Source organism: Garra rufa, chromosome 4 (genome assembly GCF_049309525.1).
Source record: "Garra rufa chromosome 4, GarRuf1.0, whole genome shotgun sequence".
Classification (NCBI taxonomy): domain Eukaryota; kingdom Metazoa; phylum Chordata; class Actinopteri; order Cypriniformes; family Cyprinidae; genus Garra; species Garra rufa.
This window is the reverse complement of record NC_133364.1, coordinates 30,037,326-30,063,391: the sequence shown is the minus strand read 5'-3', so window position 1 is coordinate 30,063,391 and position 26,066 is coordinate 30,037,326. Positions and strand designations below refer to the sequence as shown.

General features: G+C 42.9%; 1 protein-coding gene across 2 annotated transcripts in view; it reads left to right on the top strand.

The window, feature by feature from the left end:
• LOC141333810 (copine-8) overlaps window positions 1–23,515 on the top strand; it is a 187,040-nt gene extending 163,525 nt beyond the window's left edge. For both annotated transcript variants that reach the window (XM_073838952.1, XM_073838951.1), the window contains 4 exons: window positions 17,952–18,054; window positions 18,955–19,012; window positions 19,403–19,476; window positions 22,533–23,515. In XM_073838952.1, coding sequence (XP_073695053.1) covers window positions 17,952–18,054; window positions 18,955–19,012; window positions 19,403–19,476; window positions 22,533–22,721 — 424 coding nt within the window. In that variant the 3' untranslated portion in view covers window positions 22,722–23,515. The remainder of the gene's footprint in view (window positions 1–17,951; window positions 18,055–18,954; window positions 19,013–19,402; window positions 19,477–22,532) is intronic.
• The last annotated feature ends 2,551 nt before the right edge of the window (window positions 23,516–26,066 follow it).

The following is a 26,066-nucleotide window of genomic DNA, read 5'->3' as shown; positions in this document are numbered from 1 at the left end:
GATGTGTGTGTTCTGCTTGGGAGCGGAGCATGCTCAGTCAGCCCTTGAGGGGGTTGGCTGTCCGCAGTGTGAACGTCTTCCACTGCGGGTGCTTCGTTCCCGGAGGGCTCTCTTCGAGGAGGGAGCCTTCACCAGCGTTCCTCGCGGGTCTGGCCCCGCTTCCGCCGAGGCGGAGCGGCAGCTGCACTCGTGGGGTTCGCAGCTCGATCTGTTGGAGGGTATGGAGACGGGTGATCCCCTATCTCCTTCCTCACCCAGCAGATCGGTTGATCTCCTCCTGGATGCGGAAGCCCGCACTGCGGTTTCTTCCCCCCGGGAGGAGGTCTCAACACTCCTCTTATCTTCCTCCGAGGAGGTTGATGTAGAGAGTGTTGATCTTCTTCAACCGCCTACGAAAATCCCCACAATTTGAGGAGCTCCTGGAGGTGGTAACTCGTGCGGTAGCCAGACTCAACATCAGCTGGCCCGCCGAGCAAACCCATGAGCCGCCAGAAAGCAAGTTAGATGAACGCTTTCTGCGGACACGCAAGCCACCTCCAGGGCGGAGCCTTCCGTTTTTCCCTGATCTCCACAGTGAGCTGTCGAGATCATGGGAGAAACCATTCTCGGCCCGTGTTTTCACCCCCTCCTCCGGTTACTACGGTAACGTGGGAGGGGTCGAGGAGCACGGGTACAAGATGATGCCAGCAGTTGAACAGACGCTCGCGAGCTATCTGTCTCCTGCAGCGGCATCATCTTTGAAGGCTCCGACCTTGCCCACCAAGCCTCTTAAACTAACATCTAGCTTGTTGGGCAAGGGGTACGCGGCAGCGGGTCAGGCTGGGTCATATCTGCACACTATGTCTGTGTTGCAGGCATACCAGGCCGACCTGCTCAAGGATTTAGACGAGTCCCTGTCCGATATGAAGGAAAAGGACAGGGCCCTCCTGCTGGACGCCCCAATTCAGTCTCCTGGCCTGTTTGGCGACTCAGTCGATGCGGTCGTCAGCAGGTACCAGGAGGCTCGCAGACAAACTGCAGCCTTTCAGCAGTACCTCCCTCGCCGTGTCTTTTCCTCTGGGGCTGCTGGACGGGAGCAGCCCCAGCCGCGTACCAGCTCCTCACGCCGCGAGGCGCAGAAAGCGAGCGTTGCTACCCGCACCCCTCCCAGACCAAGGGGACGGGGTAAGCAGCGCTCCAAGTCGGGGGCCTCCAAGACTAGGCCCGACCTGAGGGTCGTGCTTCAGTCAAAGAGGTCCTCGGCTAAGCGGCCCTGACTGTTGTGGCTCAGGGCCGTTGAGGGCAGCCCCTCTCGGGGGGAAATGGGGTCCACCACATCATATGGTGCCCATTTCTCCTCGGGGCCCTCAGGAGACCAGTCAGCTAACCCTGCCAGTGTTTCAGGGCGCGACAGTCTCGCACAGACCTCTGCTGGTGGTCCCGCCCGGCAACGTAGCGGACCCAGTAAGTTTGTCACCCCCACGGGGGTCCTCAGAGCAGTTAATTCAGGTGTCGCCTGCCAGTCAGCTGTTACAGGCCACCGAATTAATTCCTCAAAATTTACCAGAAACCAGCCTCGAGAGGCTGGTTCCCTTAGTACACTTTCTGGCAGCGTGGAAACTACTGCCGAATGTGTCTCCATGGGTCCTGCGTACTGTAGAAAGAGGGTATCAAATTCAGTTCGGCGCCCCGGCGCCGCCCTTCAACGGGGTATTTCCTACTACGGTAGGCCCCGAGCAGGTTCTGGTAATGGAACAAGAAGTAGATTCTCTTCTGAGGAAGGAGGCCATCGAGGTGGTCCCTCCTCAGTTCAGAGAATCCGGGTTCTACAGCCGGTACTTCATTGTTCCCAAGAAGGATGGAGGGCTGCGGCCCATCTTAGATCTCAGACAGCTGAACCGCTCAGTCAGAAAACTGAAGTTCAGTATGTTAACTGTCAAACAGGTCGTGTCTCAAATCAGGTCCGAGGACTGGTTTGTCACGATAGATCTCAAAGATGCGTACTTTCACGTCTCCATCCTTCCTCAGCACAGGAAGTTTCTCAGGTTCGCTTTCAGGGGCAAAGCTTACCAATACAGAGTTCTTCCTTTCGGCCTAGCACTCTCACCCCGAACGTTCACAAAGTGTATGGATGCTGCTCTGGCTCCTCTGCGACTCCAGGGCATCCGTATACTCAACTACATAGACGACTGGCTGATCCTAGCCAGCTCAGAACAGTTAGCAGTCCAGCATCGAGATGCTGTTCTCGCTCACATGGAAGCTTTGGGGTTGAGACTCAACACCAAGAAAAGTGTGCTGTCTCCTTTACAGAGAACCACTTATCTAGGTGTCGTATGGGATTCGACCACGATGCAGGCACGTATGTCTCCTGCTCGGATCGAGTCGATCCTTACTGCAGTAAATGCGGTCAAGCTAGGCCTGTCACCCACTGTCAAACAGTTTCAAGTACTGTTAGGTCTTATGGCAGCAGCAGCCAACGTAATACCTTTTGGCCTGCTGCACATGAGGCCGCTACAGTGGTGGCTCAAGACCAAGGGTTTTTCCCCGAGGGGAAATCCTTTCCGCAAGATCAAGGTCACGCGGCGATGCCTTCGTGCCTTGAACATGTGGAAGAAACCTTGGTTTCTGTCTCAGGGCCCGGTTCTGGGAGCACCGTGTCGCCGCGTCACGCTAGCGACGGATGCATCCCTCTCCGGGTGGGGAGCGGTCATGAGTGGCCGCTCGGCCTCCGGCCTGTGGACCAGTCAGCACCTCTCATGGCACATAAATTGCCTGGAGATGTTGGCGGTCTTCAAGGCTTTGAGGCACTTCCTCCCAGACCTGAGAAACCGCCATGTGTTGGTCCGCACCGACAACACAGCGGTGGTTTATTATATCAACCACCAAGGAGGTGTGCGGTCACGCCCCTTATGCAAGCTGGCGTCCCATATCCTTCTGTGGTCCCAGGAGAAACTCCTCTCTCTGAGTGCAGTTCACATTCCTGGACATCTCAACGTGGGGGCAGACGTCCTGTCGAGGCAGGGGCAAGTAAAGCCCGGGGAATGGATGCTTCACCCGCAGGTGGTGAAGCAGATATGGAGAGTGTTTGGCCAGGCTCAGGTGGACCTCTTTGCGACTCAAGAGACTTCGCAGTGTCCCCTCTGGTACTCTCTAGTGCCTCCAGCTCCACTTGGGCTGGACGCCATGGTACAGACGTGGCCGAGGCTCCGTCTGTACGCCTTTCCCCCGTTCACTCTGCTCCCGGGAGTTCTAGAAAGAGTACGCCGGTACGGAGTCAGTCTACTATTAGTAGCCCCATACTGGCCGACCCGAGTATGGTTCTCGGACATCATAGCCCTCCTAGACGGCTCTCCTTGGGAGATTCCGTTCAGGAGGGACCTTCTTTCTCAGGCTGGGGGCGCAATTTGCCACCCCCACCCAGAGAAGTGGAAACTATGGGTGTGGCCCCTGAGGGGGCGCATCTCATAAGTGAGGGTCTCTCAACTGAGGTTGCGGAGACCATCCTTCACTCTAGAGCTCCCTCTACAAGGAAACTTTATGACCTGAAGTGGAAACTCTTTACTTCATGGTGTAGAGAGCGACACGCTGACCCAGTCCACTGCCCAGTTGGTACAGTGCTGGAGTTCCTGCAGTCTCGCTTCTCCACCGGGATAGCCCACTCCACCCTGAAGGTTTATGTGGCGGCTTTATCGGCCTTCCACGCCCCTCTCGGTGGCCTGTCTTTGGGTAGGAACCCCCTGGTCATACGGTTCCTTCGCGGTGCACTCAGGTTGAGGCCTCGGGTGAACCCCAGAATCCCCACGTGGGATCTCGCTGTGGTGCTTGAAGCCCTCTGTAGGCCTCCATTCGAGCCCTTAGAGGAGATTTCAGACCGCTTCCTTACTATTAAGACGGCGCTGCTGTTGGCTCTTACTTCTCTGAGGAGAGTAGGAGACCTTCAGGCCCTTTCAGTGGCCCCTTCTTACATTGACTTTGCGCCCGGTTTGGCCAAAGCATTCCTCTACCCTAGACCCGGGTACGTACCGAAGGTACCGACAGCAGTACCACAGCCAGTCACCCTGCAGGCCTTTTACCCTCCTCCATTCGTGGAGAGCGACCATCGGAAGTATAATTGTATGTGTCCAGTGCGAGCATTGGACACATACGTCCACAGAGCTGCCCTGTGGCGAAAATCAGAGCAACTTTTGGTCTGCTACGGTCCCCCTAAGAGGGGGCTCCCTGCAACTAAACCCACTATCAGTAGATGGATCGTAGATGCCATAACTACAGCTTATGAGTCCTCTGGCCTCCCATCACCGATGGGCGTCAAGGCTCACTCTACCCGAGGCATGGCGGCCTCGAAAGCTCTGATGGCAGGTGTCCCTATCCAGGACATCTGCAGTGCGGCGGGTTGGTCTACACCTTTGACCTTCGTTAGGTTCTACGAGCTAGACCTACGAGCCACTCCAGGCTCCTCTGTCCTAGCTGACAGGAGTTATACCTCGTGAGCCTGAGGGCCGAGGTAGAAGTTCCCTCTTCGCTGGGTACCCCCCAGGCAGAGATGTAATTTCGCTCGCGTCCTGGCAGTTTCCCAGGCGGAGCCCATGCCAGTGCCCTGGCCACAAGTTTCCAGGCACTACTTGTGTCCCTCTTGTCCGGGTGCGCCCCGACAAAGGACTATTGTCTCCTCGTGTGCCCGAGGGCCGAGGACGACTCCTTCCTCTCGGTCTGGTTGGTCACCAGACAGAGGCCTCCACCTCGTGTGCCCGAGGGCCGAGGTGTTCTTGCATTCCCTCTTCGCTGGGCACATCCCAGGCAGAGATGTAATTCTACTCGCGTCCTGGCAGTTTTCCAGGCGGAGCCATTCCTGTGCTCTGGCCAGAAGTTTCCAGGCACCACTTGGGTCCCTCTTGATCCGGGTAAGCCCCGACAAAGGACCATCCTTTCTCCTCGTGTGCTCGAGGGCCGAGGAGAACCCCCTATCTGGCTGGTGACCAGACTGGGGTGTATGACCAAAATCTCGTGAGCCCGAGGGCCGAGGTTTATCCCTCTTCGCTGGGTACGTCCCAGGCAGAGATGTAATACCGCTTGCGTCCTGGCAGTTTCCCAGGCGAAGCAACCTGGTGTTCCGGTACCCCCAGACACCTCTTGTCCCTCTACGTCTGGCTGGTCCCCAGACAGAGGTGGACTCCTTTCCTCGTGTGCCCGAGGGCCGAGGCGGATCAGATCCCTCTTCGCTGGGAGTTTCCCAGGCAGAGATGTAATACTGCTTGCGTCCTGGCAGTTTTCCAGGCGGAGCCAATCCAGTCCCTCCTGTGCTGGCTGTTCCCCAGACGGAGTTTTGGACTATTTCCTCGTGTGCCTGAGGGCCGAGGTTCTCATCTCTCTTCCTCTTCGCTGGGTGCGTCCCAGGCAGAGATGTCATCACACTCACGTCCTGGCAGTTTCCAGGCGGAGTTCTTCTGGTCCCTCTTTGCTGGTTTCCCCAGACTGAGCGACCACTTTCCTCGTGAGCCCGAGGGCCGAGGTATATACCATCTCCCTCTTGCTCTGGCATTTATCCCGGACAGAGGTGTAATACTTCTCCTGTCCTGGCAGTTTCCCAGGCGGAGAACCATCAGTGCCCCTCAGGTAAGTATCTTCTGGCACTGCCCTCTCGTTCTGGGCTGGTCCCCCAGACAGAGGGATATTGTCTCTCTTGTCCTGGTAACCCCAGGCAGAGAGCTCTTCCTGGCCTGATCCACCAGAAGCAACGCTTTCCTTTTTCCTTTCCCAGACAAACACCACTGGGCAGGAACTTGGAATTATGGATAGTTGGTATATCGTTCCCCAGAGCGTTGATGACGCAGTGTGGAGTTCCCGAAAGGGAACGTCCCAGGTTACGTATGTAACCCTGGTTCCCTGAGGGAACGAGACACTGCGTCTCTGACCATAATTCCCGCATTCCTGCCGCGCTTCGCTTCATTCCTGGAAGCTGAAGCCGGTTTGAAACGCACGTGCTTATATACTTCCTGGTCGCTGACGTCACCGCGCCGGTGACGTCACTCCCGTCGTTCTATTGGTTACAGACTGATTCAGAGGCGGGTTCGCCAATGGCATTCCCCAGAGCGTTGATGACGCAGTGTCTCGTTCCCTCAGGGAACCAGGGTTACATACGTAACCTGGGACGTTTTTTTTCTGTATTTTTGATCAATTAACTGCAGCCTTGATGAGCAGAAGATACTTATTTCAAAACATAAAACCTACTGATCACAAACTTTTGAACGCTAGTGTAGATAAAGGATAAAAGAACATAATAAAAGGAAAAAGATCTTGGTGTATGTGTACAGTCGTGGCCAAAAGTTCTGAGAATGACACAAATTTTAGTTTTCACAAAGTTTGCTGCTAAACTGCTTTTAGATCTTTGTTTCAGTTGTTTCTGAGATGTACTGAAATATAATTACAAGCACTTCATACGTTTCAAAGGCTTTTATTGACAATTACATGACATTTAAGCAAAGAGTCAATATTTGCAGTATTGGCCCTTCTTTTTCAGGACCTCTGCAATTCGACTGGGCATGCTCTCAATCAACTTCTGGGCCAAATCTTGACTGATAGCAACCCATTCTTTCATAATCACTTCTTGGAGTTTGTCAGAATTACTGGGTTTTTGTTTGTCCACCCGCCTCTTGAGGATTGACCACAAGTTCTCAATGGGATTAAGATCTGGGGAGTTTCCAGGCCATGGACCCATAATTTCAACGTTTTGGTCCCCGAGCCACTTAGTTATCACTTTTGCCTTATGGCACGGTACTCCATCGTGCTGGAAAATGCATTGTTCTTCAGCAAACTGTTGTTGGATTGTTGGAAGAAGTTGCTGTTGGAGGGTGTTTTGGTACCATTTTTTATTCATGGCTGTGTTTTTGGGCTAAATTGTGAGTGAGCCCACTCCCTTGGATGAGAAGCAACCCCACACATGAATGGTCTCAGGATGCTTTACTGTTGGCATGACACAGGACTGATGGTAGCGCTCACCTTTTCTTCTCCGGACAAGCCTTTTTCCAGATGCCCCAAACAATCGGAAAGAGGCTTCATTGGAGAATATGACTTTGCCCAGTCCTCAGCAGTCCATTCACCATACTTTTTGCAGAAGATCAATCTGTCCCTGATGTTTTTTTTGGAGAGAAGTGGCTTCTTTGCTGCCCTTCTTGACACCAGGCCATCTTCCAAAAGTCTTGTCTCACTGTGCGTGCAGATGCGCTCACACCTGCCTGCTGCCATTCCTGAGCAAGCTCTGCACTGGTGGCACTCCGATCCTGCAGCTGAATCCTCTTTAGGAGACGATCCTGGCGCTTGCTGGACTTTCTTGAACGCCCTGAAGCCTTCTTTTTGTGCAAGGGTTGTGCACAAAACTGCAAACAAACCCTTCTTTCGTTTAAGCTCTGAAAACTTTAAGACGCGGGGGGTTACCTGGAGAAGCATCTGCCATTTTTACACCGTGTCTACAGCGGACGCGAGTGGCGTGCCGTGACACGACGCGAAAAAATTAAATAGAACCTATTATGCTGTCTGTTTAAATGATTTGCAACGGTCGCTTTGTCGCGTCCAGTGTAGACAGACTGTAGCTGTTGCGGTGCGGCAACTGTCGAGTCCGGTGTAGACACGGTTAGACTTGGCAGACTCTGCTTAAAAGACCCGCCCTCCTCACAGGACAGTTAAAAAGACCAATCGAACTAACGATGACATCAAGTATTACCCAATCAAAAGTAGGAAAGGATTTGCAGATGCAGATGCAGATTTGCATGAGACGCTGCTTTAAAAAAATGATAAAAAATACGGGACAAAACTAGGGCTGTAGCGATACAATAATCTCACGATACGATACAATACACGATATTCAGCTCACGATACGATATATATCACGATATTTTGCCAACGATACGATTCGATATAGTTCGATACTATTCTATATAATTCGATACACTTACATCATTTTCTGATAGATTTAAAAGAGACAGAGTGATTTTGGTGACATCTTGTAAGTGTTTCATTTACTTGGATTGAATTAATTTAAATAAACTCAAAAAACAACAGACAGCTTGCAAAATAAATGCTGGACAAAATTAATCAAAGATGTGTTGAGAAAATTAGTTCCATTTATTGAAACAGTGCAAACTGTAGCTTACAAGCCTTTGAAAAGTAAATAAAATGCAACATTGCAATTTGCAATTAAAGGGATAGTTCACCCAAAAATGAAAATTTTATGTTTATATGCTTACCCCCAGGGCATCCAAGATGTAGGTGACTTTGTTTCCTCAGCAGAACACAAACGAAGATTTTTAACAAAAACCAGTGCAGTCTGCCAGTCAAATAATACTGGTGGATGGGCACCAAACCTTTAAAAGTAAACAAAAACATGCACAGACAAATCCAAATTACACCCTGCGGCTCGTGACGATACGTTGATGTCCTAAGACACGAAACGATCGGTTTTTGTGAGAAACTGAACAGTATTTATATCATTTTTTACCTTTAATACACAGCCACGTCCATCTGTCCTGAGCACGAGCTTTGAACGCGCTCTGACGTAGTATACGCAAACGCAGTAAAGGGAAATAGGTTCAAAGCACTGATCTATATAATGACTGGATTGCTCATTGCGTTCTAAACTGCCGTTAGGCAGTGAAGCCACCAGAAGTGTTCGATCCGCCATCTTACTATTCCCTACCTGCAGAGAGCGCCATTGAGTCACATGTAAATTTCTGACCTAAAATCACCCGATTTGAAGCGTATCTTTCACACAGGATTAGTTTTAGGACATGTGTATGTAAATTAATTTTTTACTTAAGATGTTTTCTGGAATGTTTATGGTCTTTTCGGGCTGGATAAGCGATATATTGAAATCGTTCAGGTGGGTGTGTCAGCTGCGCACTTACAGAGACGGGTAACTGATCCAACACTAAATATATTTCTTTATGTACCTAATTATGCAGGAAATAATACACAGTACCATATATCTGGTATTAGTATCTGAAATTGATTCGATTATACAGTAAATAATACACGTCTCTGTTACTATATTGCTCGTTATATTGAAATTCAAATCTTTGAAATAAAGCTTATGTCTTTAAGTCCGTACCATTTGTAGTCAGCGGTGTTCTCCGAGTCATGGTGTGTATTTTTAATGTGCCTGATTGAGCAACATCTATTTCAGACTCTTCAGATCAGCAAATTCTGTAATGATTTACTAACATTACCGTTTCCATCTGAGTAAAATGCTGTGTGTGTTGAATTAATTATTAATTTAACGAACAAATCATTACCTGCTTCAAAACGAATAACGTTACTGTTAAATATTGTTGAAACATGCAGTTAGTCTACTGTACGAATATAAACAACAAAATGACATAAACCGTGAATAACTGTACTGAGATCGTATGTTTGTTTATCTGATGTACGCGACTAATGTAGGCAATGAACGTACATTTTTAATAAGCAGAGGGAATTCCCAACATTAACCGTTTACATGCTTAGGCCGTTTGCATTGTGAAAATGTACAGTGAGACTTAAGGTATAAAAACACTGACTTGTTATGTGATGTTTTCTCAATAAAATCGTATAGTTTCCTATTCATTCAATGGAATGTATGCGAATACTAGGGAATACTAATATGGCGGCGCGGTGGCTTCACTTTTATGACGTCATGAGCAATCCAGTTCTCTATTATAGATCAGTGGTTCAAAGTCCCGCATGAGTTTGCGCAAGCAGATGTAATCTTTTAGCTTTAAATTGGTTTGAACAATTAGGATAAGCGCAAGTAATTACCATTTTGAATAGCGGCTATACCCACAGTCTGTGTGCACTGTGTAAACAACGAGTGTTGTATACACGCGACAGATCGCTTCCGGTGTTTGAGTATTCTACTTCAGAGCGCGTTTACATGTGACGATCCGAAAGCTAACCTCCTGCTCAGGACAGATGGACGTGGCTGTGTGTCAAAGGTAAAAAATGATACAAATACTGTTCAGTTTCTCACAAAAACCGATCGTTTCGTGTCTTAGGACATCAGTGTATCGTCACGAGCCGCAGGGTGTAATTTGGATTTGTCTGTGTGTGTTTCTCTTTCCTCTAAAGATTTGGTAACCATTGACTGCCATTATTTGACTTCACCGGTTTTTGTTAAAAATCTTCGTTTGTGTCACCTACATCTTGGATGCCCTGGGGGTAAGCAAATAAACATCAAATTATATATAAAGGGATCCCTTTAAGCAGGCGGGTGCTGGATTTATATTCGCCGCCATTCTCTGAATATCCTCGCTCTGACTTGGTAAACAGGAAGAGGTAGACGTCTGCGTCTGTGTAAAGTTAGTACGGGTAACTTGCTCTACACCAACACTACCGGCTGGCTGACCAAATCGCTCTTCCTGCAACGCGAACAGGGGTAAACAACACGGGGGATTAGAATGGGACGTATGTATCGATACTCGTGGCTAAAAAATCGATACTTTCTTTGGAAAAAAAATATCGATTTATATCGCAGAATCGATAAAATCCTCCAGCCCTAGACAAAACCCGTCCCGTATTGATTCAAAACGGGACGCGCAATTTCATTCTCAAATACGGGACGATTCCGTATTTTAAGGGACGGGTGGCAACCCTACGACATCCTCCGTGAGCGGCTGACCGCGAATCGCGAGCCCTAAATCCGTGTTTTATTTCGGCGCCCGTGTTAACAGATGGCTGCCTGTGCAAATTTGTTTTACATCATAAAATAATCACGAGAAAGTGTGCTGATAAGCACGACGCCACCGTAAATCACATCTTTTGAATGAATGAATGAATGATGCATTTATATAGCGCTTTCATTGTGTATTGCCGTACACCCAAAGCGCTTTACAGTCATATGGGGGATCTCTCCTCAACCACCACCAGTGTGCAGCATCCACTTGGATGATGCGTCGGCAGCCACAGTACAACGGCGCCGGTGCGCTCACCACACACCAGCTACAGGTGGAGAGGAGAGAGTTATGGAGCCAATTCAATGAATGGGGATTATTAGGAGGCCATGATTGACTAGGGCCAGTGGAGGGAATTTGGCCAGGACACCGGGGTTACACCCCTACTCTTTACGAGAAGTGCCATGGGATTTTTAATGACCACAGAGAGTCAGGACCTCGGTTTAACGTCTCATCCGAAGGACGGTGCCTTTTTACAGTGTAGTGTCCCCGTCACTATACTGGGGCATTAGGACCCACATAGACCACTGGGTGAGCACCCCCTGCTGGCCTCACTAACACCTCTTCCAACAGCAACCTAGTTTTTCCCAGGAGGTCTCCCTTACAGGTACTGACCAGGCTCAACCCCGCTTAGCTTCAGTGAGCAACCGGTCTTGGGCTGCAGGGTGATATGGCTGTGGCTGTGGCATCTTTTGCCAATGAAGCTTGTAATTCTTAACGTAGGAACATAAAGAGTTACGCCTATAGCCGATATTAGGGCGGGGAATGTGTGAAATCCTCCCGCGGCCGTGTTGCCAAATCTCCGCAACAAGTCTCTCTCGTGCTCCAGTCCGCGGACGGAGGATTCGTTAATCTGCGGTTACCGCGAATGATGATGACACCTTAATATACTAATACAGTTACGAAATATGAAAAATAAAACAGAAATAAGCCACTTACCACAGTCGTGAATCGTTCTTCTTGCTGCTCCCGAATGTCGACGTTGAAGATAATCCCGCCTCTTTACTTAGATTTGAAATTTACCAGAATGCATTGCGGTTTACAGCAATATGCTGTATTATAAGAAATACAACCCGCTGCTGTAAAATATTGCTGTAGTTTTTACAGCAATTCGTTACAGTGATATCATTGAGCAAACCATGTAGATTTTGCACTATTTCAGAGAATGGCAACAGCTAAACCTGGGTGCAACATAAAAACAGTACAAAAAAGTCTGTAACAGTTGCATAGAGATAATCGAATCCAAAATGGCCTCCAAGGCACAATATATGACCTTTAAATCACTTTAAATGAGCAGAGGAACTAGACTTGCAGAGGTGAGACTATAATATTTCATCACATGCTGCCCCAAATAACAATATTCCAGGTCTGTATCATCCGTCAAGTGATGCTAGTAAAAACATTAAATGTGACACAATAGTCTGAAAATTAGATCTGTGTATTACCCTCACAGAATCGTTTAGCACTTCATAGGGATTCCCATGAATAAGGCCCTAAATCCTGTTTTTTTTTTTGTTTGTTTGTTTGTTTGTTTTTTTACTTTTTAATGCCATGAAGAAAACATTATAATATAAAGACAAAATGCTGTTTTCAAAACTGATTAATTCGATTTTATAGTATCATTGTACTAAAACCAAATATTACCTGGTAAATTTTTACTTTGTATTTTTTTCTACTGGTTGTTAGAGTAATGTTAAATGCATTCACTTGAAGATTTTTTTTCTAACTTAAAATCTATTTTATGAACCCTATTCACAGTAAATTTTGTTCTGAAACTTAATATAATCACAATTAGTCCCGTTGTCTTTTTACAATTAATCCCACAGATTTTAAAACGAACAAAACAACAACAACAAAAAAAACAGAAAGGCAGCAATTCTCTTGATTTAATTCAACATTTAATTTAGTTAACCACCACTGAAAAAAGATAACCTAAAAATGGTACCATCTTAATTGTTTATTGAAATAAAAAAGGGTTATTTAGCATCACTGAATGACACTAAATGCATTGTTATATCAACAAAACTAATTTTAATCAGGTAAAAGTAGCTTTTTTGTTAAACAGAGCAAATTGGAAAATGTAGGGAATTGTATTCCAGAATAATTCATAAATAAATAAATGTTCACTGTACAAATGAGCAGAAGCTGAACAGAGGAGTAGAATAAAAATATTTATAGAAATATTAATGCATTCACTTACTCTAAAATCAGAATTTGAACAGTTCTTGTGTTCCTAAAATAAAAGCTCTATACTCTTTAGAGATACTGTACTTACTATTTAACACTGTTAGAGGTCAGAAGGAAATCGTATGGATGCTTTTAACAGTTTGTGGGCCTGTAAGACCCTAAGTGTCTACAGCTCTATCAGCAGCATTACAAGATTGGAGTCATTATGCTTCAATTGCGTGTCTAAGTGCATTTCAGCATTCACATATAGTAATAACGGTGCATTCTACAGTGTAAAATAAGATGGGAGGCCATGGCATTCACCACTCAGTACAATAAATGTCTTAGCTCTTTTCTCAGAGAATCAATATTTTGTTTTTAAGAAACTCTATTGTTTTGTTTGATATGGAAATGCAAAGGTAAATGCTTTATTTAATGATTAATTTAGTAAGTAATTACTACTTTTTTTTTGGCTAACTCAGAGGTCCTCTGAGAAATGTAATCCATCTGGATGGGATGTCTGGGATTGTCGTTTTATTTCCCACAAGGCTTTTCCTCATTTATTTTGACCTTTGTCGTGCACAGTAACTATTTTCTAGTGACAGATAGATTCTCTGACTTCATCACTGATACAGACATTTCTAAAAATGAAATCAATATTAGTAAGATAACAATCACAGAAATTAATAGCAGAGTTAGAAATATACTCTTCATGAACTAGATTCAAGCATTGGCTTTAGGTAGGCTTGACAAAATCTTACATTGAATTGTAAAATAATTTGAAGGTTAGAACAGACAGATAGTACTAACAAGCTCAGAGACATTTAGAATCTATTGATGTTGTTAATAGACTCTTGGTGTGTTCTGGATATTGATATTTTGTTATTGATTTTAGAGTGTTAACAAAATAGATAATCGAGTGTAAATGTATGTTGAATGTTGTGCTTTAGATATTTAGTAACTGAGTAAGTTCTAAAACAAATTAATGGATAAACGTAGGTGGCTGTGTGTATGTTACCTGGTATATCCTTGTGATCTGCTAAGAAAGCCTCAACACTTTTATACAGGTGTTATGATATTAATCATAACCAATGCTCTTGTTTATTACAACATATGGCAGTTGTTTTTACATTTGAACATGTTTCGAAAACTCATTATGTTTTGTTATTGCACTTCAGACCTCTATGCTCACAAATCCCATGTTAAATCCACACTAATTAATGGTTTAAAGGGAGCCAACAATCAGTGGACTGACACATCCTCACACTGTGTATCTAATTATATGTCCATTTCATGGATTTTCTGAGGATGGGAAGTAAAGGACAGACCAGCAAGTCATTATCACCCCTCTGTTTCACACACACACACACACACACACACACACACACACACACACACACACACACACACACACACACACACACACACACACACACACACACACACGCACACACACACACACACACACGTTTGTTTTTGTGAATTGTGGGGACATTCCATAGACGTAATGGTTTTTATACTGTACAAACGATATTTGCTATCACCCTACACCTAAACCTAGCCCTCACAGGAGACTGTGCATATCTTTACATTCTCAAAAAAACGTATTCTGTATGATTTATAAGCCTTTTGAAAAGTGTGGACATGGGCAATGTCCTCATAAGTCACCCTCTCCTTGTAATACCTATGTCATACCCATGTTATTACACAAATTTGTGTCCTGATATGTCACAAAAACCAGGCACACACACACACACACACACACACACACACACACATAGTCACTATGGTGTCCACTCATCAGCACTGACGACAGTTCTGTCACACTGCACAGCTCTGATCTCTCTGTGTGTATTTGCTGTAGGTCGCGCCTACACAGTTTAATAATAAACTGCTTTTATATTGCTCTTTCAGAGCTCGTGTGCTGTTTACATGGATTTTCTACTGTTCCCATTTTGGTTACTTAGAAAAAGTAGAAAAATAGAGAACTCGACGGTTAAAGACTAAAAAGTTTTAGGGCTGTAAAACCGATTAATTGTAATTAATGGCATACAAAATGCTTAAAGTTAAAGTCAAAAGTTTCATACACCTTGCAGAATCTGCAAAATGTTAATTATTTTAACAAAATAGGAGGGATCATACAAAATGCATGTTATTTTGTTTATTTAGTACTGACCTGAATAAGATATTTCACATAAAATACATTTACATATAGTCTACATGAGAAAATAATACTTGAATTTATAAAAATGACCCTGTTCAAAGGTTTACATCCACTTGATTCTTAATATTGTGTTGATACCTGAATGATTCACCATTTGTTTGTTTGTTTAGTGATAGCTGTTCATGAGTCTTTAGAAAAATCCTTCAGGTCCCACAGATTATTTGGTTTTTCAGACTTTTGGTGCCCTTTTTGAACCCTTTCCAACAATGACTGTATGATTTTGAGGTCCATCTTTTCACACTGAGGACAGTTTACTTATATGCAAGTAACACAGAAGGTTCAAACCCTCACTAATGCTTTAGAGGAAAACACAATGCATGAAGAGCCAAGGGATGAAAACTTTTTGAATTTAAAGATCAGGGTAAATTGATCTTATTTTGTCTTCTGGGAAACATGTAAGTATCTTCTGTAGCTTCTGAAGGGCAGTACTCAATGAAAAAATATGATATATGATAAAATAAGAAAAATGTACACATCTTCATTCTATTCAAAAGTTTTCACCCCCAGCTCTTAATGCATTGTTTTTCACTCTGAAGCTTTAGTGAGCATTATTCTCATATTCTCATATTCTGTTGCATATGAGTCCTTCAGTTGTCCTCAGTGTGAAAAGATGGATCTCAAAATCATACAGTCATTGTTGGAAAGGTTTCAAATACACAAAAATGCTGAAAAACCAACTAATCTGTGGGATTGAAGGATTTCTCTAAAGAGCAGCGGGCAGTTTAACTGTTCAGGACAAACAAGGGACTGATGAACAACTATTACTAAACAAACAAAAAAAAAAACACAGCTGTGGATCATTCAGGTAACAACACAGTATTAAGAATCAAGTGTATGTAAACTTTTGATTGTGTCATTTTTATAAATTTAAGTATTATTTTCTCTTGTGGATTATATGTAAATGTATTTTATGTGAAATATCTTATTTAGGTCAGTACTAAATAAAGAATAACATGCGTTTTGTATGATCCATCTTATTTTGGTAAAATAATTAACATTTGCTGATTCTGCAACTTTTGACCTCAACTGTATTTTCGGATTATCAGTCATTCAAGCTCGAGAAACACTGGTCACAGACACGCTAAACACGCTGATTGCTTGCTAAAAAACAAAAAAAAACAAAAAACATATCATGTTTTCATGCCATTTGATGTTCGATTTTGACTTTGACAAAGTGGTTATATCTAAGTGTGTGAGTTTTATTAATCTTCCCATTAACACTATTATATTGTTCATTCAAACTGATTCAAGAACACAGAAAGCGCATAAACACAAGAGGCGGGATTTATCATTTGAACCAATCATAGCCGATCATAATCAGTCATAGGCAATCATATTGCATGACTTTCCCCCATTCTTTCTCAAATACCCCCAACCAAACACACCCCCTACTCATATTGAGGTTTTTGACGTACATTTGATGAGATAATTCAGCTCAGTAGTTTTTGATGTGTGTTTTTGATGTGCCATAGTTTCCCAGTTCAAAAAAAAAAAAAAAAAAAGTGTCCATAAGTGAATTTTTTAAGAAATGTTTTGAGCATGACTGTGTACAGCATCTTCTAAATCCTCAGTGGAACATTACGTTTTCAAAGCTTTAATTCACCAAAGCTGATATGAGAAAGCAGAGGCTGGTAAACATATGCCATTACTATTTCATCCTTTCTACTCACACAGAGGTCTGTAGTGGATATTTTACCACAGATCAGCTTGAAGCACAAATCACAGAGTTGAAGGAGGCTAGTAAAGGGTGTCAAGTAGCAGTGCTCTGAACAGCTACACCCTTCAGTACAGTGTGTCTAAGAAAGAGAGACTGATAAATCCATGATACACCCAGATCTAAAAATAAGACCAAAATGAACATATTTTTATTAAATGCGTAAAGGTAATGGGCATGACTGCCAAAGTTATGTTTTACATAATTCATTTAAAAAAAGAAAAAGGTAAATTAGGCCAATCTTGAGATGGCCAAGGCTATTAGAGGTTCAGTAACACCCTGAAACCGAGTTACACTACAGTGGTCAGGGTCATTCAGAGGTTTTTCAAGATGGGTTCCATTCGGAACAGGCCTTGCAAGGGTTGATCAATGAAGTTAAGCACTCGTTCTGTGCATCAGGTTCAGAACTTGGCTTCAAAAAACAGATGCATGAGTGCTGCCAGCATTGCTTTAAAGGTTGCAGAAGTTGAAGACCAGCTTGTCAGCGCTCAGACCATATGATGCACACTGCAACAAGTCAGTTTGCATAGGCATCTTTCCATAAGGAAGCCTCTTCTGAAACTGGCTGACAAGAAAGCTTGTAAACAGTTTGCTGAAGACAACCTGTCCAAGAGCATGAATTACTGTATACAAATATCATCAAATCGCTAAAATAAAATAGTTATGAAAAAATGTAGTGTAGGATTTACTTTGAAACTATAATTGCTACAATTATCTTTGTTTTATTAAAAAAACACAATGCATGAGAGTGTTGATTATTCCACAAATTCCAGTTTTGACCATTCATTACATAAATAGCAGATTTCTAAGATTTCTAGTTGACTAAAAACTACACAGTACCTAAAAAGAGAGATCATGTAAAAATCCTTACACCCATGAATGTTTATATTATTGTGCATTTAATAATTAAATTTTTAATTGGCTTCATTTGTATCGGAGGAACGGTTTGCAACAACCACAGATAAATTAACAATGCAGAATATATTTGCTTGTGTCTCCAAAGTTATTAAGGCCTCCAAGTATTTTATTTACCTCACAAGCTGATGAAAATAATTAGGAACCCAGACTGCAGTGTTGTAATACAGTGAAATTTTATCACAATCCAGAGGCTTTGGCTGTATATCCTCCAGTAATGAGATGTTTAATGAATGTAACAATGTGCTCTCTTGTGCAGATACGCTGCCTCTGTAAAGGATGGATCGCAGTACTTCATCCTCCTCATCATCACGGATGGAGTGATATCAGATATGGCACAAACAAAGGAGTCCATTGTTAATGTAGGTGCCTGGTATACTAAACTACATTGAATGCTCATATAGATTTTAGCTTTATAATTATCTGTAAAATAGATTCATTCAATGGTCAAAAATCAAATGGTCTTTGAAATCATACGACTTTAAAGGTATAGTCCACCCCAAAATTAAAATTATTTCATTAATTACTCACCTTCATGTCGTTTCAAACCCTTAAGACCTTCGTTCCTTTAATTTTGATGAAATCCAAGAGCTTTCTGACCCTGCATAGGCAGCAACGCAACTGAATTGTTCAGTATAAACACATGCATGTATCTATTTAAGAAAAACATGTTATGTTTATATATTAAGAATATTGTACACTGTCGCTCAAAAGTTTGGGATCAGGAAGACTTGTAATGTTTTTTAAAGAAGTCTCTTATGCTCAACTGCATTTATTTGATCAAAAATACTGAATGCTGTTCTTTTTAACCTTTTATTGATTAAAAAATACTGAAAAAAGTATCACAGGTTCAAAAAAAATTTTAAGCAACGCAACTGTTTTCAGCATTGATAATAAATCAGCATATTAGAGTGATTTCTGAAAGATCATGTGACACTGAAGACTGGAGTAATGATGCTGAAAATTTAACTGTCTATATTACATTTTAGGTAACATAACAGTTATTTTAAATTGAAATAATATTTCACAATATTAGTTTTTCGAGTTTTTAGATGAGCTGAGCCAAGCTCAATTAGATTAGAGCAACATAAAAATGCACTTTAAATAAATGACATGGTCGTTCCACTTCTTTTCCGTGTATGTCAATAAGATGACAGGTAGTTAAGCTTTTAATTTTTATATATTGAGACTAGGAATAAAAACAGGCATATTGGTTTTAATAATTAATTTTATCTTCTTTCTTTCTATTTGCCTCATTCCAGGCTGCATCTCTTCCCATGTCAATTATTATCGTTGGAGTCGGACCAGCCGAGTTCGATGGTGAGAAGAGGCATTCATTCATTTATTCATTCTGCTCTTATAATTTCATATTGCTTATATTTTCTTTTTATCCTTATTTTTGTAATAAACCCATTTTATCTAAATAACACATCCAATTTACACCCTACTTGAGGCATTTGCTTTATAGTGATGCTCAGGTCTTGAGCTTGAGCGGATAAAGGGATTGTGTACTATTGCAGGGTAAATGAGAATGTAATGTGACAGCCGTTTCCTCGTTGCACTGATGGTAATGCAGATAGTTATAGGAATAATGAATTGAGACTAAAATACTCAAAAAACACACAATTGCAGGCACTCAAATTGCACAGCTTACTAATGTTTTCATATCTCCTGTCATGCGTGTTTCTTGTCTGTTGTGTGTGTCCTCAGCCATGATCGAGTTGGATGGTGATGAAGTCAGAATCTCATCGAGGGGCAGATATGCTGAGAGAGACATCGTACAGGTATAAAAACACATTTATGTTTATTAAACCACTATGATCATACATGAAATGTACATACAGTAAAGCCCAAAATTATTCATACCCCTGGCAAATTCTGACTTAAAGTCAGAAAAAGATAAAAAGACGATGTACAAGATGTATCATTGTGGAAAAAATTATTACTCATCTTTTATTTACATTTGAACAAAAAGTGGCATGTCCAAAATTATTCATACCCTTCTCAATAATAAATAGAAAAGCCTTTCTGGCATATTGGCTATTACAGCAATCAAACACTTCCTATAATTGCTCCACTGGTATTTTTGCCCATTCATCTTTAGTGATGAGCTCCAACTCTTTCAGGTTGGAGGGTCTCCTTGCCATTACCCTGATCTTTAGCTCCCTCCACAGATTCTTAATTGGATTTAAGTCAGGACTCTGGATGGGCCACTGCAAAACATTAATGTATTTGCTGTGTGTTTTGGGTCGTTGTCATGCTGAAATGTCCACTGGTGCCCAAGGCCAAGTTTCTCTGCAGACTGCCTGATGTTGTTGTTGAGAATTTTGATGTATTGCTCCTTTTTCATGGTTCCTTTTACTCTGATTAGGTTCCCTGGTCCACTGGCTAAAAAAACCCCCCCAAAACATTAGGTTCCCACCACCATGTTTGACAGTGGGGATGGTGTTCTTAGGGTTAAAGGCTTCTCCTTTTTTATGCCAAATGAAGGCTGCATCATTGTGGCAAAACAATTCATTTTTTGTTTCATCTGACCATAAAACAGAAGACCAGAAGTCTTCTTCTTTGTCCATATGAGCATTTGCAAAGGCCAAGCGGGCTTTTGTGTGCCTTACCTGGGGAAGTGTTGTCCTCCTTGGTCTGCGTCCATGGAACCCAGCGGTGTGCAGTGTCCGTTGGTCTTTCTGCCTTGGGATGTTGCCACCAGCAGAGCCCAGATTCATCAGGATGGCCTTCTATCTATCCTTCTGGCCAGCACAGGTGTCACTTTTGGCTTCCGACCACGTCCTCTGAGATTTTTCACTGTGCGGAATGTCTTGTATTTTTTAATAATACTTTGCACTGTAGCCACTGGAACATTTAGATATGGTCCTTATAAGCCCTTTCCTGACTTGTGAGCAGCCACAATGCGCAGCCACGGGTCCTTGGTGAGCTCCTTTGTCTTAGCCATGACTGTCCACAAACCAACAGCAGAGAACTTCTGTTTTTCACCTGTTGAGTTGATTAAAACAGCTGTTCCCAATGAATCAGGGTAATTAGTATGCTTTAGAACAGCTATTTGGAATGGTATAGAACTTTGGATGTTCCCACAGACTGGGACAGTTTGCAAAGGGTATGAATAATTTTGGACATGTCACTTTTTGTTCAAATGTAAATAAAAGCTGAGAAATGTTTTTTTTCTACAATGATGCCTCTTGTACATCGTCGTATTATCTTTTGGGAGAAGCCTGTGTCATTTCCAGTCAAAAAAAAAATTGCTGCTTGAATAAAAGTTACTTTAAGTCAAAATTTGCCAGGGGTATGAATAATTTTGGGCTTGGCTGTATATATTAGCATTCGGAGTTCTGACCTAACTCTGCTTCCTTAACAGAGCTTTCTCAGTCTTTTAAATTGTCATTTCTTAATGCTTTCTGTGCTCCTCCCTCTCTTCCTATAGTTCTTCATCATTATGTACCTGGGTCGCCCCACGCTTGTTAGGAATAATGTTAACAGGCAGTATGCATGATCGACTATCATAGGTGGCTAGGGAGGCTTGTCCAATTAGCTATTCCTTCACATCCACACAGATTCCAGTGGATCTGGCTTCCCAGCGGTCGACATGTACTTAAAAGCCCAGTTTTTTTATAAACCAAATGGCTGTGTAGTGCTCTCAGAAGCAGCCGTAAATCTTAGGATAATTTGGCTCTCAGTCTCAAAGGCGTTTGAGTTGATTGGCATGCTGAGTATTTGATGACTGTGCCCTCATTTCAGGCTAATTGCTCTTTTCAGCTTTGCAAATTTTCACAGAAATGCAGATCAATGTGAGAGCTGCTTCAGATTATTTTCACCTGATGGAAGTCAACATAAAGAGTGTGTTTATACCATAAAATCTACTTTACATGGAAGTTAAATCGTAATTTATAACATTCCTCAAATTTGATCTCTTTCTACAAAATTAAAATGGCATTACATACTTCTTACCACTGTATCATAGTTGTTTCATTTACTGCTTAACGGCAATCACTCAAACCTATGTAATAACATTGTGAGACTAGGCTGAAAATGTAAAATTAGAAGAATTAAAACCTTTTTAAAAATCTAATTTGTTGTTTATATTCATTTAAGTTGATAGCAAGTTATTTTTGTCTTTTTCTTAAAATATTTTCATAATTTTCTAGGATGCAACAATCTCACAATATGATAATTTCTCGATTTTAATTCCATGATACAATATTTATGTGATATAAAAAAAGACAAATGAAGACTTGGGGTTAAAATTACATTATTTTATCTAATGCACTTTGCAAGTTCAAAATTAAGATATCCAACCCATGTTCTTAACTAAGAAATCTTAAATCAGAAAAAAAGTGAGCTGACTTGTACCTGAACTTTAAAGTTACATCATCTGAAAGCTGAATAAATAAGATTTTGATCAGGACAATATTTGGCTGAGATGCAGCTATTTAGAATCTGGAATTTGAGGGTGCAAAAAAAATCTAAATATTAAGAAAATCACTTTTAAAGATGTCCAATAAAGATCTTAGCAGTGCATGTCACTAATCAAAAAATTAAGTTTTGATATAATTACGGTACGACATCTACAAAAGTTTGAGTTGAGTCACTTCCTTAAGTTTTATAAAAACTTTGGGTTTGAGACTTTAATCTTTGCAACTTTACGAATCTTACATATGCAGGAAAATCTTGTAACACTCCAAAGACAAAGATCAAATTGCATCATATGACTCCTTTACATAAATAAATACTGTACAGAAAACTAAATAACAGTATGTGAGTATCACAGTATTGATTTTATTACAATTTAGTTTCATCCTGAGTGTACCTTTTTTTTTTTCTTTTGCAGTTTGTTCCATTCAGAGACTACATCGATCGCACTGGGAATCACATCCTCAGCATGGCCCGCCTGGCAAAAGACGTTCTTGCCGAGATCCCAGACCAGTTCCTATCCTATATGAGGACCAGAGGAATCAAGCCGTCTCCCGCTCCTCCTCCGTACACACCCCCAGGACACCCGCTTCAAACTCAGATCTAAAATGGGCCCAGGAGCGAGCCTTGCAGTATCTCAGTATCGCTTTCTCAATCACTCAGTGAGATGAAGTTTTCCTCAGCTCTCAGCTCTTTCTGTCCCTTTCTCTTTGCACTATGGGGGCTGTAGTTGGACAACATGGTTAGACAGGGTTCTGAGAACAGGTTTACTTCCATTACAGGCATTCTCTGTCAGGATGTCTCTCAGTTTCTCTCTCTGTCTCTCAATGCCTGGCTAGCTTGATTCAGAGGGCCACATTGTAGAATGAACTTCGCGATTTTGGCTAACTGTGAAAAGAAGGGTGAAGTTAAGTGACGGTAAGGCTTTAAAAAATGAGCTGACGATGTTGCGCCCTGTCTCAGAATAGCAGAGCAGCTTCCTCTTCCTCAGACCAGGAAAAGGCTAACAAATCACCAGTCGCAAACGGACTGTTGTAAATAACTTTTAAAGTAGACTTCTTCCGTCATTTCTTATCTCTTCCTCTTCTTTCTTCTCTGAGCTCTCACTCAGTGTTTACATGTTAATGATTTTCTTACTGTTGGATCTAACTTTTATAAGCGTATATCTTTAACATGAACTTTGCCGTGCAAATCCTCGCAGCGTGTTATCTTTGCCATGCCCGTCAGGTGGCAGGGGCCAGTGTTGTCGCGGAAAACCACATTTCTTGCATGGAAATGGTGTGCTCAGGCATGCGATGCATGTTGTGCAGCGTTCATGTTATTTGGCCTTTTCTCGTTCTCTCTTTTCTCTCACTCACTTTCTCTACTTTTTTTTTTTTTTGCCCTGGCACAAGCACGATAGATGGGCGCCTCATCATTGTGTATAAAGAACCTCATAGGACTGAACATGCTTCATTACATTTAAATCTGAGCAGCTGCTCTCAAATAAGAGCCCAGTGGTCAAAAACACAAATGCCATTATTTTATGTCTTAAAACATTGTATGGATGTTTTGTCATTTTCTGTTGATTTGCTGATGCTGTGTCACGTTTTTTCCAAAGCCATGTAGATTCATCTATCATATTTAATCATTACCTGGTAGAGTTGCCCAAAGATAGTGTCAAAAAAGCACAAAGCTGATTATGAAATCCTTCTTGGATTTCAATGTAAATATTTAAGTGTTGGAACCTGATAAGATGCAGAATTATACGCCTAGTTTGAGATTTTTTTTTTTAGAAAAGTTTTGGATCCCATCCCAATGTGAAAAGTGCTGCTAGTATCAGGAAAATAATTCTTTAAAGTCTTCAAAACTTTTCTCTACTTACCTAAAAAGTTACAAAAACTGGAACACTAGATCAAACATGACTGTTTGTTTGTTTGTTTTTAGCAAATGATTGAAGTGAACCATATTGACTCCTGATTTATTTAGTATTTAATTTCTTCATTTTTTTTTCATTGCAGAATACTAAAATATGTTTTTGTTCCAAAACATTCACACATAGCAAATGTGAATCTTCTAGTATGTAGCAACTCATTTTTTTCTTCACACACTAGTGTAGTGAACTATTTTGGGCAACAGCCTCGTGTTAAAGGGGAACTTTCTCTATTTAACTGCTATTCTGTGCTGCTTTGTCACACATACACTATTCACAAGATGAAGATAAAGTCGCCTCAAAAAGCAGACACTTTTCTACTGAACCAATTTTTGAATGTTATTTAAAAACATTAAAAAAAGTAGTGCTGGGCAATGATTAATTGGGATTAATCGCATCCAAAAGAAAAGTTTTTGTGTACATAATATATGTGTATGCACTGTGTTTATTTATTATCTATATATAAACACACACACATGCATGTTAACTATAATCAAAAGTCTGGAATCAGTAAGTTCCCTTCCAGGTAACTTCGAGCTGCGTCGAACGCTGTGGGAACGCCTCCTGCGTGTCCTGAATCATGTGTGCAACTATCCAATGAGAGTGTACGACATCACGGGCGTCATGACGTCACTGAATGGAGACGGGCGAGTCCCTTTCTCTTTCCTCACCTGCTAGATCGGCTGCTTTCTCTTTGGGTTCGTAAGCCCGCTCTGCGGTTTCTTTCCCCCAGAGATAAGGCTCGGCACTTCTCCTCTCTTCCTCCGAGGAGGTTGATGTGGAACGGTGTCGATGATGAAGCACCGCACCCTCAGTCTCCCCAATATGAGAAACTGTTGGAGGTGGTTTCCTTCCTTTTCCCCGACCTCCACACTGAGGTGTCGAAGTAGTGGGAAAAACCCTTTTCAGCATGTGTCTTTAGCCCATCTGCCGCCCATTATTCTCATGTGGCGGGGCTTTCATAGTGTGCTTACAGGGGTTGAACAGACGCTTGCGGGCTATCTGTCTCCGGATTCAGCATCTTCCTTGAAGGCTCCAGCCCTTCCCTCTAAACCATTGAGAACTACACAGCAGAGGTCTCTCGAACGGCTAGACGGGTTACCCAGTCCCCATCCTTGGGACCCCCAGCTAGCCGTTCCTTCAAATCCAGAGGTCAGTCTCGAGAGACTGAGTCCCCTTGTAGACTTTCCGGCAGCATGGAAACTTCTGCCGAATGTCTCTCAGTGGGTCCTGCACACAGTAGGAAGAGGGTACCGCATTCAGTTCGGTTCACCTCCACCTCCTTTCAGTGGGGTCTTTCCCACCATGGTGGGTTCCGAGCTGGCTCTGGTTCTGGAACAGGAAGTAGAAACTCCCCTGAGGAAGGAGGCCATCGAGGTGGTCCCTCCTCACGAGCGAGAGTCCGGGTTCTACAGCCGGTACTTCATAATTCCAAAGAAGGATGGTCAAACGCCTCACGTTCAAAATGCTGACGGTGAAACAGTCAGGGCATCCACATACTCAACTATAACGACGACTGGCTGATTTTGGCCCAGTCGGAGCAGATGGTGGTACAACATCGAGATGTTGTTCTGTCACACATGAAAGTGCTTGGGTTAAGACTGAATGCCAAGAAAAGTGTACTTTCTCCATCTCAGAGAACCACTTATCTAGGCGTGCCCACGATGCGGGCAGTCTGTGTCCCGCTCATTTCAGTTCAATTTGTTCAAAATTTTTGGCCAGGCTCAGGTGGACCTCTTCGCGACTCAATTCAATACGCAATGTCCCCTCTGGTTCTCTGTTCATCATCCAGCTCCTCTGGGACTGGATGCTATGGTACAGACGTGGCCGAGGCTATGTCTGTACGCATTTCCCCCGATCGCTCTACTCCCGGGAGTTCTGGCGAGAGTACGCTGGGACGGGGGCCCAGCTTCTTCTAGTAGCCCCGTGCTGGCCGGGTCGAGTCTGGTTCTCGGATCTAATATCCCTTCTAGACGGCTCTCCCTCGGAGATTCCCGTCAGACCAGACCTACTCTCACAAGCAGGAGGGGAGATTCTCCA